This window comes from Gorilla gorilla, chromosome 1 (assembly GCF_029281585.2).
Source record: "Gorilla gorilla gorilla isolate KB3781 chromosome 1, NHGRI_mGorGor1-v2.1_pri, whole genome shotgun sequence".
NCBI classification, from domain to species: Eukaryota; Metazoa; Chordata; class Mammalia; order Primates; family Hominidae; genus Gorilla; species Gorilla gorilla.
The window spans coordinates 17,014,138-17,030,896 of NC_073224.2; the positions used below are offsets into that span (position 1 = coordinate 17,014,138).

Below are 16,759 nucleotides of genomic sequence, written 5' to 3' on the forward strand. Positions count from 1 at the left end.
CAATAGCAGGAAAAACAGCTTTATATTTAATATGATGATGACAATGACACCTGGCAAGGAATATGTTGAGCAGATAAAAATTTATTTATTTCTTAAATATATCAAAAGATACAAAAGTGAGATGTACACAGTGGAAAGTCTATTAGGACCTTTTTTTCTTTTTACCATTTTAGTAAAAAACTACAAATTCACTATTAATTATTTGCTAGTGGAACAGTTAGAATAACTTGATGGAAAAAATCCTAGAAAATGTATTAATACTGTGCTAGGGGAAGAGTTTTGTGAACTGGGGATCCTCCCTTTTAGGGTATTATGAGCAAGGGGAGGTGTTGTATAATCAGTAGATGATTTCACTAGATAAGGGCTGTGATAGGGACAAGCACAAATATATCCACATAAGGGGTCAGGGAACATTTCTGGACTTGGATGAAACACCAGTTTGTTTGGTGTGGAGGTCTGCTTTCCTACGTTGCCTGTAGAAGATTCTTATGAATAGGGCAAGCGTTAGTTCCGAGCATTTTAGGTAAGGCTGTAGGGGACTGATTAAGTTGAGCCCAGAAAGATGGGCCCAAATGAGTGGCTGTGGGACAGTTCAACATAAAAAGGGGTAAACCAAGAGAGGGAGGCTATGGAACACAAAAACGAACAGATGGCCAGATGGAGAAGCAAAGCCAAGTTTTGTCGGGCCTGAAGCTTATCACATTTTGAGGACTTCATTAAGAAAAAGAACACAAAATTAAGTATAGAAAATTAGGCAGAAAAATAAACATTCTTGGAGGAGGTGACACCTAAGCGGAGAAAGAGCAAGTTCATGGAAGAAGGAGGAAGGGGTTGCAGACCTGTAGTTCGAGGAGAAGACACCTTCTCTGACATGTTGTTGGGGACCCAGGGGTGGGTTGCTGGAAGTCCTGGAGGAGGTGTTGGGGGTAGGTAGGGGGGATGAATGCTCACAGCTGGGCTGGAGGGCCTCAGAGAGACAAGATCTTAAGAACGGAAATTCTGCACCCAGTTTTCAGAATTTTCTAGGCCCACTGCACAATGAAGGCGTTGTACTGTCTTGGTGAAAAACAAATGGGAATACATGAGGTGTAATGCATTTTTTGTCTTAAAACTGAGCAAAGACATGGTTTTCTATTAATAGCTGCAAGAAGTGGTCAAATTTCCTTCATTCATTCTAAAAATATTTTATAAAAGCATAAAAATACAACTGTCCATGTTTTGAGAGTCCATGTTTTACATTCTTCTCCTTTTCTTTCTTTTTTTTTTTGCAGAACCGTCAAGTTCAAAACATGTTTTACTTTCACTTACATATTTACCACTGCTTAAGTATTTATTAAGCACCTACTACTTGCCCCACGTGCTTCTAAGTGTGGGATATAGGAATGAGCAACATTAAGTTTCTGATATCACGGAGCTTGTAAGAGGAGACAGACAATAAGCAAATAAACAAACAAATACATCATACAACTTGAACTCACACACGTTGGAGGGCTTCTTGTAGAGTTAGTTCCGGGCATTTTAGATAAGGCTGTAGGGGACTGATTAAGTCGAGCCCAGAAACATGGACCCAAATGAGTGGCTGTGGGACAGTTCCACGTAAAAAGGCGTAAAGTAAAGGAATTCTGTAAAGGGGTAAAGCGGTAGGCATTCTGTCATCTCTCTGCTTTTGGACTTGGATGAAATACCGGTTTGGTGTGGGGTCTGATTTCCTATGTTGCCTACAGAAGAGTCTCATGAATAGGGCAAACATTAGTTCCCGGCATTTTAGATAAGGATGCAGGGAGCTGACTAAGTTGTGTCCAGAAAAATGGGCCCAAATGAGTGGGCGTGGGATGATATTCAGCATGAGAAGGGGAAAAGCAAGAGGAGGAGGCACAGGACACAAAAACTGACAGCTGGCCAGATGGAGGGGCAAAGCCAAGTTTTGTAGGGCCTGAGGCTTATCACATTTGTGAGACTTCATTAAGAAAAAAAAAATACAAAATTAAGACTAGAAAATTAGATACAAAAACAAATGTTTAAAGTGAGAAATGCATCACAATAAGTTACAAATTTTAAAAGGCTAACAAACACCATAAACTTAAACAAAATACATAAGACATGACATTTTAATAAACTGCTTGACACACTTCTATGACATTATTTTCATTTTTCAGTTGCATACCCTTTGATCACTTCTTCAGTTTTGTAAGATATTTTCTATAAGAACAATAGGAAGTTACTTCACACACAGGTGAACTTGCTTTTTGTTGTACTACTACAGCCTCATGTCCTTACAAACATGGGAATTCAGATCATTCATTTCATGTGATTTTTCTCCAAAAATGTATGATGCATTTATAAGTGTATCTGCTGCATTTAGAGTACAGGTACATTTCTGACAGCAGACAACTTCTGTTTTGATCAGGTTTAGTAGAGAGAACCAAACCTTCTCTAGCAATGTTGTGTTTTCTTCTGTTTGTTTCTTTTTGAGACAGTGTCTCACTCTCGCCCAGGCTAGAGTATACTGGCTGATCAAGGGCTCACTGGAGCCTCGACTTCCCAGGCTCAAGTGATCCTCCTACCTCAGCCTCTGGAGTATTTGGATTACAGGTGTGAGTCACCACACCCAGCTAATTTTTTTATTTTTGGTAGAGACAGGGTTTCGCCATGTTGGCCAAGCTGGTCTCGAACTCGTGGCCTCAACCGGTCTGACTGCTTCAGCCCCCCAGTGTTGGGATTACAGGCGTGAGCCACCGCACCAGCCGATATTAGGTGCTTTATGATGGAAAGAATTGCCAGACTAGCTTCCAGCTCTGCCCATCTCAAGCTCTGCTACTCTTGCTACCGGAACCCTTCTAGTGTTGGGGAAAGTAGGACAGTTAAGGGCACCAATGTGACTCTCACAGAGGGTCATAGGTATGTCAGTGGTAGCCATTCCTATACCTGGATGGCTGGCAACAACATATCTACATAGGAGAACTGTAAACCACATAAATATATCCTGTCATCACAGCCAGGGCGAGGGAGAGGCAAGTCAGGTACCTGAGACTCAAAACTTAACATTGGCACTTGCCTGACCCTGAGAGTAAGGGCCTCTAAATTTGTTGTTTTCTGATATTGCCTCTGAATGCTCAATTTGTCATAAATTTTGCATCCTTGACATCCCCCTTATCTCACCTTCATCCTGATTCTGTATCCCATTACACCCAAACAACCTGTTTGGGTCTCCACAACTTCACTTTCTTTGGCTGATCCCCAAAATCTTCATGGCCTCTTCAAAGTCACTCAATATGAGGGTAAGTTACAGTTTAAAAAGACAGTGAACATAACTGGTGGTGATTAAAATACTTTTTTTTTTCAAAATTTACAGAAACATATTACCACGTGTACACATTGCTAGGTCTTCCAATGTGAAAGTGTCCTTTGCAAGTCAGGGGTCCTGGATTCAAGCTTCTAACTTCCTGATAAATCCATCTCTGCATTCTGACCATGGCCATACGTTCAAGATTACGTTTATCAAACTGACTTATTTTTGCCTCCAGGATTTTGGTTAGAAGCTCAGGCTCTGGGGCTAGACTATTTGGGTTTGGATCCTGGCATTGCCACTTACTAGCTTGTGGAATCCCAAAACGTTACTTAATATCTCTGTGCCTCAGGTATTCTCATCTGTAAGTAATGTTAAGATTAAAAGAATTAGTTCTTGAAGAGTGCTTACAACAGTATCTGACACATTATGAAAGTTCAGTATTTGTTATTGTTATTTTTACTACCACTAGTATCAATATGTGTATTAATAATATGTGGCCCTTCTCACACCACGCTGTACACCCCCAGGACTCTTGGTATTCTGACTTGGCTCAGAAGAGGCGTCCTTTTTCTGAATGGACTGTTGACCACATGTAGAAGGAAGGCAGAGAGAGAAATGAATCAAAGGGAAACGGAATATTTTTTCAGACATATTAATGTCTCCGAATTACCTTTAAGTAAATGAAGGAATTGGGGGTATAAAAAAATTTCTGGAGCATACATGTATAAAGGTTCACGGCATGCCGAAAGACAAAGTCAAAGGAGCATTCACAATGGAGCCGGCATCCTTTTGCTTCAAAATGAGAAAAAATCACACGATCAGCTGCAGTTAGACTTAAGGAAAAAAGCTGTCTGTTAATTCAATCTCATTCGCAGGACAGGCCTCCAGGACACTTCATTTTTCCCCCTGGGTGGAGCCGTGGCCAGCCGGGGGCTCCACGGAGTGGAATAGGGGGCGGCTCAGGCTTCCTGGCTCGCGTAGGCGCCAGAAAGCGGAACCTCCCGGGCCAGTCGCGCGGTGGTCACCCTCTTGGGAGCTGGGGAGGAGGCTGCGGAGGCTGGCCCAGCTCCTTCGGGCGTCGCTTCCCGGACCGGGTGCGCGGGGTCCCCCGGAACGTGTGTTCCAGGTCCTCCCGCGCCAGTGTTCGCAGTACCCGCCTGGTTGCGGCGGCGCCTCGGGCGCGGGTGCAGGCGCGCGGCGCGCAGGCGGGGGGCGCTGTGGTCTTGGCGCGGGGACCGAGCCGCTCGGCCAGACCCGCCTCTTTTCCCTCCCCGCCAGCCCGCCCGCCTGCCCGCCCCCCACGCGTCGTGTCGCCGGGAAGCCGGGTGGAGACAGAGCGCTTGGGATCCACGGCGCTCGGACCGCTGTCCTCCAATCGCGCAGGGCAGAGCGGCTGGCGCCGCCGGAGCGCGGAGCCACGACCCTCCCTGGCCGCCTTTGTCTACTGGCCGTGCGGCCCGGAACCGCCACTCTCTAGGGCCGGGGACGCGCCCGCAGCTGTCGGTGACAGCTCCTCCCTACCGCAACCCTCTGGGGCGGAGGGGCGGTCGGGCCGGGCCCTGCTAGCCCGCGACCGCAAGCCCGCGCTCGCGGATCGATGCCCCCGCAGCAGGGGGACCCCGCGTTCCCCGACCGCTGCGAGGCGCCTCCGGTGCCGCCGCGTCGGGAGCGCGGTGGACGCGGGGGACGCGGGCCTGGGGAGCCGGGGGGCCGGGGGCGTGCGGGGGGTGCCGAGGGGCGCGGCGTCAAGTGCGTGCTGGTCGGCGACGGCGCGGTGGGCAAGACGAGCCTGGTGGTGAGCTACACCACCAACGGCTACCCCACCGAGTACATCCCTACTGCCTTCGACAACTTCTCCGGTGAGCGGGCCGGGGGGCCGGGGCCGGGGGCGCGTGGCCCCGGTCCACCCAGGGGAAGGAGGGTGGCGCGAGGGTCGCGAGGTTCCCAAGAGGGCTGCAGGGCCCCGGGCGCGGCTCCAGCTGGGAAGCCGGACAAATGAGGGGTGCGGGACGTTTCCTGCGTCTCAGGGACCGGGCAAGCGCGGAGCTAATACGAAAGGACCACGGCGGAGTGGGCTTGGAGAGAGGAGGGCGGAGCGGCAGTCAGAGCCTTGCCAAAAAAAAAAAAAAAAAATCTCACAATTTAAGCAACAGATAAGTAGGAGTGAAACAGGTTGAGTTCAGGGTGCCCGGTCAGTTTGTTGCATAGAGCAAAGTTTCCTGAGGTTGACGTCGCTGGCGCCGCTGCAGAGTTTCAATCAGAAGGTGACGCGCAGGTGTCTTTACCTGAGCGTCGCTCCTTTCCTTTTAGGCGGCTCAGCTCACAAGGGGCGTCTCCGTTTTAAAGAGCCGCGGAGACGCCGGGAAAACACTTGATTTAGTGAAAAAGCGCGAGCGGCCCTCGTGAAGGCTTAGGTTTGGATGAAACCTGGAGAGTAAACACCATTTCTTTCTTCTGAGCCCCACCACCTTCCCTGCCCACATGGGCTCGGATTCTGATTGTTGGTATCTTTTCAGGATCCCTTTAAGCTACTTAAAGCTCCTATGTACCGGGTGCGGTGCCATTTCCCTTGGTAGATACAAAGAGAAAGGAATTCTCTATCTTGATATTCAGGTCTTTTTGAAATTTAAGAAAAAGTTAAAATTCACAGAAACTAGTATGAAACACTTAACTCTCTTGCTTCTTTAAAAAAAAGTTGCTTCTCTGACCTTCCTTTCATCCCAAAGGTACCTTAGAGAAATGGATGCTGTACTGGTGGGTTCCCACCGCAGGGTATTGTTTCTTCCCCTCCCCCCACCCCACCCCTGCAGCTGACTAGTATAAATATTTAGAAACAATTAGAAAGTTGTGTAGAAAGAGACAAAACTGACTGCTTAATTAAAATAGAAACCTCCACAACATGTCCTGCTGCAGGCCTCTCCACACTCCCCGAGTCCCCGGATCCCAGTGGAAAGGGGGCCATGGCTTTCTTTTTTCTTTTTTAATCCTCCTTTTGACCTGATATAGAGATAAGGAGTGCCCTCATTTCTTAAACAGGACAATGCGGGCAGCCTGTGTTTGCACATGTTCTCAAAACACACTAGAATTGTATGATAAACCCTGAAGTTGGGGAACTTTTCCCAAGGGAAAACAGAATTATTTGTGAGGTTTTCCACTGATTTAAAACTGCAGGGTTACTTCCCATTTACCCCCAGTGTTGTTTTTAGGTCCTTTGAAACAAGTGTGACAGGAAAATAAATCTTCCAGGACTGGGAGAAAAGCATAGGCCTTTCTAGGGGCACCATCAAAGAGTTCAGGGATTTGCTGCCTGGTTCACGGCAATGGAGTGACTTGCCAGCCGTGGGTTTGTATACAAAAATGCCTCCACAGGGCCCCCTTGTTTTCGGCTAGTCTTTAATTCATTAGAGGACCTAGAATAGGAGCAGAGGGGTTTGGAGTGAGAATGATAGTGAAAGCTAAAACTATTAGTATTCCAAAAGGGGTTAAAAGACACCTCCTGATTGTCATTTTGGTTTTGTTTTTAAGCGGTGGTGTCTGTGGATGGGCGGCCCGTGAGACTCCAACTCTGTGACACTGCCGGACAGGTCAGTATCATGTTACAGCTCAGTGCTGGGAAAGGAAACAGCCTTTTAAAGATTTCCAAATAACCTTTGATTCCCTCAGTCAGTAACTGGGTCATTCTAAAGCCTCATGAAGTGGACCCACCCCTGCTGTTGGCCCTTCTCTGAGGGTGGGCAGGGGCCAGGTGTTGGTGGGCAGGAAGCAGAGGAAGATACCTCCAAACTAATAAAGCAGGGTTTGGCCCAGCTCTGCGTAACCAGGCAAGGGAGGAAGCAGTGTCAAGAACAGCTCTTGTAGGAGTTTCTATTACTTACTCCCTGGTTTTTATGAAAAAATTTCAGTGATGCTTTGTTGTCATTTCCCAAACTAAGTTAGTGATATAATCGTTTTATTAAAGGCCAGTGAGTCAGATATTGAAGAAATTTGCTCAAGAAAAAGATGGAATTTACATCAGTAAGGGTTAATATTTCCCTTCCTGAGCTATGGTTTGACTCGCTAGGACCAGCCCCATCCCTTGAAGCACAGATACATTTGTCAGAGCAGTCCTAAGCTGGAGGGATGAACTAACTGGGCTTATTCTATCCAAATTGTGAACGCTGGTTCTTGTCTCGAGGGCCGGGCCCTTGGAGGAAATAGCCAGGGAGTGTCGGGTTCCCCAGAAGAAGCCCCCATTGGTGGGTACTCGAGTCATTGAAGTCAGGCTGTGTGCCTTGTGAACACCCAGGGGTACTTGATTTTGGCAAAGTGACAGTTAATGAACTTGTCTCTCTAGTATGTTCTAGAGTTCAGCAAAGTTCCCGGGGTACTTTGTAGGCAGGTGAAAGTGCCCCCTTCACTTTCTGAGGTGCCATCACATGACTATCTGTGTTTATGAAGGCACTGGCTTTCCACTGCCCCCCAGAGCCTCATCTACGCCAGAGCTTCCAAGTTGCTCACCTACTCTGGGACAGCAGATTCAGAGCTAAGGACAGATCTTATTTTTTAAACCTGAAGATGACATAAGACCGTGGAGCCTTGATCTCCAAGGAACACCAGGCTGGTGCAGGCCATAGCTTGGGAGCACTTCAGCTTGGAAAAACCAAGCACTGTCCGTATTGTATTGTCTGTAGAAAACAAAAATCAGGCTGGGTGTGGTGGCTCATGCTCTTTGGGAGGCTGAGGTGGGAAGATTGCATGAGGCCAGGAATTTGAGACCAGCCTGGGTAGCATAGCAAGACATCATCTCTACAAAATAAAAAAATTAGCCTGGTGTGGTGGCACTGCCTGTAGTCCCAGCCACCAGCCACTCAGGAGGCTGAGGTGAGAGGATCGCTTGAACCCAGGAGTTTGAGGCTGTAGTGAGCTATGATGGTGCCACTGCACTCCAGCCTGGGCGACAGAGCAAGATCCCATCTCTTGGGGGTAAAAAAAAAGAAAAATCAAAGAATACAGTCACTTCTAGCACTGAATCTTTCTGAATGCCATGGTGGTATTTATAATTCAAGCTTCGTTTCCTTGTATGAAGTGAGGATGCTTTGTCTACCAGGGGGTCAGGTTTTCTGAGTTTTAAAACATGGCCAGCCGGGTGCGGTGGCTCACGCCTGTAATCCCAGCACTTTGGGAGGCTGAGACGGGTGGATCATGAGGTCAGGAGTTCAAGACCAGCCTGGCCAAGATGGTGAAACCCCGTCTCTACTAAAAATACAAAAATTAGCTGGGTGTGGTGGCGGGTGCCTGTAATCGCAGCTACTCAGGAGCCTGAGGCAGAGAGTTGCTTGAACCCGGGAAGCGGAGGTTGCAGTGGGCCGAGATCGTGTCACTGCCCTGCAGCCTGGGTGAGAGAGAGAGATTCCATCTCAAAAAAAATAAAACACGGGCAGAGGAACATTTCAGTAAACATAGCCATCGGACCTGCTGAAGTCAGACCCTGAGGATAAGACGGAAGTCAGGAAAATGCAGGAAGTCCAAAGGCACAGTTAGCAGGGAGACTTACGGGCTGGAGCAGAAGCTCAGTGCACCTACCTGCCCCAGGATGTCACTCAAATATCACTGTCCACTGGGTTCCCCATAAGTGTTGGCTCTTCAAGCAGGATGCAGCTTCTTGAGCTGGGGTTTTATGCCCAGTGCCCAGCATAGTGCCTGGCACATAGCAGGGCTTAATCTCTTGGTTTTAGAATGGATGAACCAGAGGAGGACCAGGTGGTGGGGGTACAAACATAAGTTGTGGGCCTGCCCCTTAATAGACTTACAGTGTGGAGGGAAGACAAATGGAAGCTCGTGAAGGAGCAAGCAAAGGGAAGAAAAGAGGCTCACGCTTAGAGGTGCAGGCTGGTTGGGCCTGGCAGGAAAACCTCTGAGCAGAGTTTTGAAAGACAAATAGGAATTTTACCAGAAGAACTTTGCAAAAATGACTCTGAATCATCAAGGAAGAGTTAAATTGTTCCTGTTTAAAAATCAGGGAAGCACAAGCATCACTTTAGAAGTATTTTTGCACAAAATAGTTTATAATTAGGGAAAAACGAAGGTTTTGGTGCTACATTTGTAAGTTTCAGTTTATTTGGAAATTATTCTTCTGGCCTCTCAGCAATATTTTCAATGAGATTTACTGTATTTCTTAACCTTTGTGTACTGGTTAGAAGAGTATACCCAATTAAATAACGGATAAGACCACTATCTAAAAATTTGTAGATTTTTAGAACCAACTTCAAAACTTTTGAAGAAGAACCAACTTCAAAAACTATGAAAAATACGCTGCTGGTAAGATAAGTCAGTTGTTTTTGTTTTTGTTTTCCTGATCCCCCATTTATAAATTAGTCTTTGTTTAGACTACTAGCCAAGCTGGTCAAAGTGGCAGTTCTTTTCTACTCTCCCTAGTCCTGATCTGATAAAATACATTTTAGGGGACTTGCTGTGATACCTGCCAAGTTTCCTTATGGAGGAAGGAACACATACCTCTTCTAGGCAGTTGACATAAGAGCCTTGAGGGTTAAGTGACTCCACTGACCTCCACTTCAGATGCCTGGAGAATCAACGTGAGCACAGATAGGCTGGAACTTGGGGATGTGGAGCTGGAGTGTGGGTTTCCCACAAAAGTTGATGGGAGCAGAGTATGGATGGCTCTACATGCTGAAGAAATCACTTCTTGTACTTTTGGCTTTTCTTGTTAGGGAGGGTAGGCGAGTCTATAAGATGTCAAAAGGAGTTTTTAACACTGGTCTTACATCACTCAAGGGCAGATTGATCAGAGACAGACTGGAGACTTGAAAAAACATACCTTTGGCGTAAGAGAAAAAAGTATTGCTGAAATAGGAGTAGTTCACTGGAGAATTGCCAATAGAAGCTGAAAATTCTTCAGCCTTTTGACCCATAAAGTACTTGGAAAAATCTTATACTGAAAAAAAAAAAATCAAGTTGCAGCTAGACCAGAGGGATGTAGAATCCAGTCTCGTCTCTCTGCCCCGCCAACCCTGATCAGACTTCTGTGCAGTATCTGTACCACAGACCTGGCAAGCACATGCAAATTGCTTGGCCTCAGAACGCCTTTTCTTAAGGGTGCATTCCAGTTGTCCTCATTGCACGTGTGTATTGCATTATTTCTAAGATTTCAGGTCAGGCACTGAGCAGGAGGGTCTAATTTCTGTTTTATTTCTCAAGCCCCTTAGCCAGAATCTCAAGAGATCTGGGGAGATAGCTTTCCAAAGCCCCCTCAGAAGGCCCAGCCCTTGTGCTTGCCTTTATTTTTCTCAGTAATGCAACCCCAGATACCAGGGCATGGCCAGGGGTGCAGCTACCTGAGGGGGCTGCCTTAATACTGGTCTCAGTTTTATGCTTCTTTCTTTGAGGCCCTCTAAGAACAGAGGGAGCATTCCATTAAAAGATCTTCATGACTGAGCCATAGTCTACCTGGCTGTGTTTCTGTGTTTATTTATTCATCACAAAGTTGGCATGAAGAAATTTAAGTCATTATTTTTCTTTTTTAAAATTTTTTTTAGAGAGCGGGGTCTTGCTATGTCACCCAGGCTGGTCTCAAACTCCAGGGCTCAAGTGATCCCCCTGCCTCAGCTTCCCAAGTAACTGTGACTATAGGCACGTGCCACCACATTTGGCTAAGTCATACTTTTTCAACTTTCGCTTACAGAAGCCTCACAAGTGATATTCTGAAATACCGCATTGATTGCTGAGCATTTTAGCTGGTTGACTTTAATGTGATTAGTTGGTTGGTTGTCGTCCCGTAATTGAAACATGGGGCCTCAAATGAAGAAAGTACATTCAAATAAGTTACAGGTTTCTTTTATACCAAGAGAAAAAAGCCACGGACGGAGTATAATGTAGATGTAAATGGTACTTGGTAAATAATCGGAGTGTGTCAATTGAGTAATGAAAAACATGAATGGCACTGAACTTTTTCTTGTCATTGGGAAATTATTTACACCTGAGGATGGTTGGCACCAACAGTTTTACATTTTACATAGGAAAGAGTAAATATTTTTCTACAAAAGAGTTGAGCAAAAGTTGTCAGTTAGCTGGATATGGTGCTACAGGGAACTATAGGATGTTTTCTGTAAAGAGATGGTAATTTGGAGACCAACATCTGTCTGTTCACAACCAAATCCCCTCGCCTGCCACTGTGCCTTGAGTGTAGGTGATGTTCAGTGTGTCTGTTAAATGGATGACCACGGGAGAGCATTGGCAGCACAACCGTTGGTTTATTTGTAATCAACTCTAACTTATCCTATCCACTTCTCTATACTTTAAGGGTAGGGTGGGCGTGCCTATTCTCCAGTTCTTATCTGTCCAAAGCACTGTACATGGAGGCCATGGGTACTGGCAAGGATAAAGGAAGTAGGAGAAAATGAAGGAAGGAGGGAGGAAGAGAAGATACAGCCAGAATGAGGATGTATTAACTAGTGTCTGTAAGTGGCACTGAGCAGCACAAGTTTTCTGAGTCACTGATGACAATGGACTGACAAAGGTCCTCAACTCCATTTCTGGTCTGGCCTTGAGTCTGATTAGCATTACTCTGCGTTGCTGTGCTAGTGTGGGCAGAGCGTGTGCACAGTGCAGATGGGATGAAATCAGCATCACTCAAGAGCTGTTGTGGGGAAAGGCAGGGCTGGATTGGTAAAGAGAGGAGCTGTGTTCGTAGACTGGGGTTGAGTGGGAGTCTTGAGGATCAATATGGGTGTGGTCTGAATTTTAGAAGAGTAGCTAAGTACCAAGAGTTGAGAGTAGGTTTGGGTTACACTCAGCTGAAGGCTTAAGTCCATTTTATTTCTAGAACCCACCTACTTTGAGCACTTTTTCTATGTTAAGCTGTAAGTAGGTCTTGAGTGTCGATGAACACGTTGAACATGTTTGGCAGTGTTCAGACCATAGCTGGCCCTGAAAGCAGACGGCTGCCACACCTTCGCTGGTGTGCTGGCCCCGCTTGGGTAAACAGTAGGATCGTTTCAAGGATGCTGGCTCTTCCTTCTAGAACCAGTGGGTCTTCTATCACCTGCCAGACCCTTTCATGAAAAATGTGAAGGTGATCTTTTTACTGATGAGAATTCATGAAAACATAACTTTTGGGTACTTTGCTTGGTTGCAGGATGAATTTGACAAGCTGAGGCCTCTCTGCTACACCAACACAGACATCTTCCTGCTCTGCTTCAGTGTCGTGAGCCCCTCATCCTTCCAGAACGTCAGTGAGAAATGGGTGCCGGAGATTCGATGCCACTGTCCCAAAGCCCCCATCATCCTAGTTGGAACGCAGTCGGATCTCAGAGAAGACGTCAAAGTCCTCATTGAGTTGGACAAATGCAAAGAAAAGCCAGTGCCTGAAGAGGCGGCTAAGCTGTGCGCTGAGGAAATCAAAGCCGCCTCCTACATCGAGTGTTCAGCCTTGACTCAAAAAAACCTCAAAGAGGTCTTTGATGCAGCCATCGTTGCTGGCATTCAATACTCGGACACTCAGCAACAGCCAAAGAAGTCTAAAAGCAGGACTCCAGATAAAATGAAAAACCTCTCCAAGTCCTGGTGGAAGAAGTACTGCTGTTTCGTATGATGCTGGCAAGACACCCAGAAAGGCTATTTTCAGATGAAATCGGTATTAGAAGCTATATTAGCTGAAACAACTCCTTTTACTGCGTAGAACCTATATCGAGAGTGTGTGTATATGTATTATAGGAGGAGCTCTCAATTTTATGTATTCTTTCTTGCCTTTAATTTTCTTGTTGTTTGTTTGAGCTTAGGGATGAGATACTTATGCAAGATATTTTTGAAGTAAATTAAACATTTTTCACATCTCTGGAAATTTAGAGTTCTAGACCTCTGGTTAATTTATATCTAGTATGAAGAAGACACCTCTAATCTGGATGTCAAGAATGAAGTTCTGCTACATTATAATGTACAGAAGAGCAAAAGGGAGGAACGCTATGGTTAACCCTCTCTTGATTAAGGGCTACTTAATGCACAGTGCATTATGTACACAGGTCAACCATGGTAATAATAGTTCTTAGCTTTGAAACTCCATGCAAACCATGCCTTTTTTTTTAAGGAGCAAAAATCTGAGAAAAAAAATGAGAGACCTCTGCCTACAAAACCTCAAACCAGTCACTTTTGTCAATTGCTAATACCCAGTTACTTATGATTTAAAAACAACGAACAGAAAACATCCCACTGACTGTATGGCACTCTGTAGTCAAAAAAGGAAACTTGCTTATAGGGACTTTTCCTTCTTAGTCCAGTTGTGTTGACACATATGAACATAGACAAAGTGCTATGCGGAGGAAAGCAAGTGTTGGTCAGTAGTTCTCATGTTTTAGGGAGTGGTTCCTGTGGAGATCAGAAAGTGACATTTGCTTTCGGTACTGTAATACGTGCACCAAGCTGCCTCAATCCTAGGTAACGAGGGCAACAGGGAGCACCTATCTGGATTGTTTTTAAACCTCCATACTCAAGCTGTCTCTTCGGCAGGGAGGTGAATACTCTTGAAAGGCCAACAGCAAGTGTTTGTGGGACACAACACAGATAATTTTTTCTTAAGTCGGCCAAGATGTACTTCTCTGTGTGCACACCCATGCACACTCATGCACACAGATACATAAGTCTGTATGGCTGTATTTGCTGTTGATTCAGACTTTCACACCATTAATGGGGAAAAGCATGACCACAAAAACAGATGCTAGGAAGCTTGGCTTCCTCTTCTTGTTGACCCTTTTTTGAACCAACATCTTTTTTATTATATTCAGAGTATGTTTTTTAGTGTATCTTAATATATACATTTTTTAGGACATCTTAAATCTAAACAAAAAATAAAATGAACATCTCTTGAAACCTGTTAAAACAACCAGTTAAAGCCACAGATGGCTTTCAGGGCAGTAGCAGCAGAGGCCAGTGGACTCTGAGGACTCCTGAGGGGCGGGGCGTGTAGCCAGCCAGGTGCATGCCGGGACCACGGCCCCCATGCTTGGCTGCTTCCTGTGACAGTGAAATATATCCTTCAAGGTGGCAGCTGTTAGGGCTGAATCTTCTGGAGAAAAAGGTGCCATCTCAGGAGAATAGTTTTTACTCTGGTAGGTATGCTTCCGAGACACCACAAGGCAGCCTAAACACTCAGTTGCAGTGTCGGGCTTGCGGTGGGTGACCCAGAGCCACCAAAGTCACATCCACAACTAACGAGGGAAATCTGTAAAGCCAGTTAGATAGAAGAGTTTTATTTTTCTGTGGGTTTTGTGTTGTCTTTTTTATGTTAAAAAGAAATCCAGTTTGTGTTTTTCTATAGAAAAAAGATCAGGTTATACTTTAGGTTAGGGGTTCTATTTATTCCTGTTAGTAAATAAAATTAACAAATTTCTTTGTTTAACAAAAGATTAATCTTTAAACCACTAAAATACATAGACTGATTGATTATTCAACACATTGGAATTGATGTCGGTCATAGTTTCCTGAAGCATTTAGTTACAACCTGAAGGAATAAAATGATTTGTGGAAATGCTTAAAATAGACCTAATTGAATACAGTCTCATCTTGCCACGCCTGGCTTACCTATCTGTGGAAAGCTAGGCTTCCCAGGCTGGGCTCTGCCTGTCTAGTGCCTGGAGGTGTGGGAGGGAAGATGAGTTATTTAACTGGTAAGCGATTTGAAACACTATTTTTATATTAAAGTAAATGGCATGGAGTATAGTGCAAATTCATTTTTAAGATAGAACACAAAACTTGAAAGAAGTTTTATGCATGTGACAGTGTATGGGGCTGCAGTTGGTCTCCCTGGAGGGGACTTCCACACCTCCTGCCTTTAGGCCACGGGTGGAAAGTGCTTAGTGAAGTACACCTGTGTGGCCCAGTTCTGAAAGCTTTATACAGTTGAATTTTAACTGGGGTTGATGACACCTTGGACTGTTAGTGTTAAAAATCTAGTGGGTTGACCTTTAAATGCAACAGTTTTTAAAATATATTGCTGCATTTTATAGAATAGTAAAGGTACGATTATACTTGAGATTTTCCTCCATTTTTATTTCTTCGTGAACATAGAGTTTGGGGCCGAAAATGTTTTTAAAGTATGTGTTTGAGTTAAATATAAAGTTGGTTCACTTCAAAGCTAAAAAATTGTTAAACTTGCAGCTTGGTATTGCAGAGAAGATTTTATAAGAATTTTGCTTTAGAGAATGCCACTTTGGCTGAACTACAAGTGTAGGCCACCGTTATAATTTATAAATACAGCATACTTCAAAACTGTTTGTTATCTCTTGTTACCATGTATGTATAAATGGACCTTTTATAACCTTGTTCTCTGCTTGACAGACTCAAGAGAAACTACCCAGGTATTACACAAGCCAAAATGGGAGCAAGGCCTTCTCTCCAGACTATCGTAACCTGGTGCCTTACCAAGTTGTGCTTTTCTGTTTTCAAGTGTAAATGATATTGAGCAGAATGTTGTACTTGAAAATGCTATAAGTGAGATGGTATGAAATAAATTCTGACTTATGAATATAATGGCTCTTGCCTTTTCTAGCTGAGAATTTTGTTGGAGGTGTTTAGCCACATCTTGAAGCAGCACTAGTTGGGAAGCATCATGGCTTACCCTGAGAGGTGTTTTGGGAATGCATCTCCAACCAATTTGAAGTGCTTATTCATTCAGCATGGGGTTTTCTGAATTCTGGAGCCACAGTCTGACAATAAGCACCCGCCGACTACATGTTCCTCACAGACTGTGTGCTGATGTCCCAGTGTGTTGGAGGGAGCACTATTCTTGGAGCCAAAAGTCCGGGCTCAGAGAAGCACTAGTGTGAGATGAAGCTGAGACAGCCAGCGATCTGAGCCTCGGTTTCCTCATCTGGAAACAGTACTGCCTTTCTCATCAGGCTATCTGAATCCTGAACATGCAGAGGAGACATCCAAGATCTGTAAATCACCATGAAAGAGGTTAGAGTCAAAGGCACCATGAGCCCTTACCAGCTGTAGAGCTGAGGACCAGGGTTCCCAGGTCCTGAGGGTGCCTAGAGGTGCTGTTGTGTTCTGTGTGATTTCTTCAGGTTCTTGAAGTCAGTCAGTTTTCCCATCATGCCGTGAGGATGCAGCCCTTTTACTGAGGGCTCCGGGAAATGGGACCCTGGGGAGACGACTATTCTGAGGGGCTAGAAGTCTTCTTGCTTTCACCCTCCAGCCTCAAGGTCATCCTGTGAAGGATGGAGCCATCCACTTTGCTCCACATGGCACTGCATAGGCCATGATATAATCTTTATGAGTACCCACCAGATGTTCAGCCACAATGAATGGGAAGACTGCATGGCATGCAAGTGAAACTACTGTACCACCTAATTCCACACATGACTGGGGAGTGCCAAAAGCACCCCAGGCACTGGTTTCCCGGCCACCACAGGGCAGCTGACCCCAGCCCAGAGGGACTCAGAGGTTTCTCCACACCCAGTCCCAGTCTGTCTCCTGTGT

General features: G+C 45.4%; 1 protein-coding gene across 2 annotated transcripts; it reads left to right on the plus strand.

Moving 5' to 3' along the window:
* The first annotated feature begins 4,573 nt into the window (after positions 1–4,573).
* Positions 4,574–15,805, plus strand: RHOU (ras homolog family member U). 2 transcript variants are annotated; one of them, XM_031002950.3, is made up of 4 exons: positions 4,574–5,148; positions 6,815–6,873; positions 12,420–12,917; positions 15,614–15,805. In XM_031002950.3, the coding sequence occupies exons 1-3, from the start codon at positions 4,887–4,889 to the stop codon at positions 12,873–12,875; spliced, it is 777 nt and encodes a 258-aa protein (XP_030858810.1). In that variant the 5' UTR covers positions 4,574–4,886; the 3' UTR covers positions 12,876–12,917; positions 15,614–15,805. The 2 variants fall into 2 exon arrangements, with proteins under 2 accessions (XP_030858810.1, XP_030858809.1); XM_031002949.3 differs by having other exon boundaries at positions 12,420–15,805.
* Positions 15,806–16,759: the final 954 nt, after the last annotated feature.

Bases quoted from the DNA above. Each gene is read 5' to 3' on its own strand.
- RHOU (XM_031002949.3), top strand. From the start codon at position 4,887: ATGCCCCCGCAGCAGGGGGACCCCGCGTTCCCCGACCGCTGCGAGGCG. The intron at 5,149-6,814 runs GTGAGCGGGCCG...TTTGTTTTTAAG, and splicing joins TGCCTTCGACAACTTCTCCG to CGGTGGTGTCTGTGGATGGG. The intron at 6,874-12,419 runs GTCAGTATCATG...GCTTGGTTGCAG, and splicing joins TCTGTGACACTGCCGGACAG to GATGAATTTGACAAGCTGAG.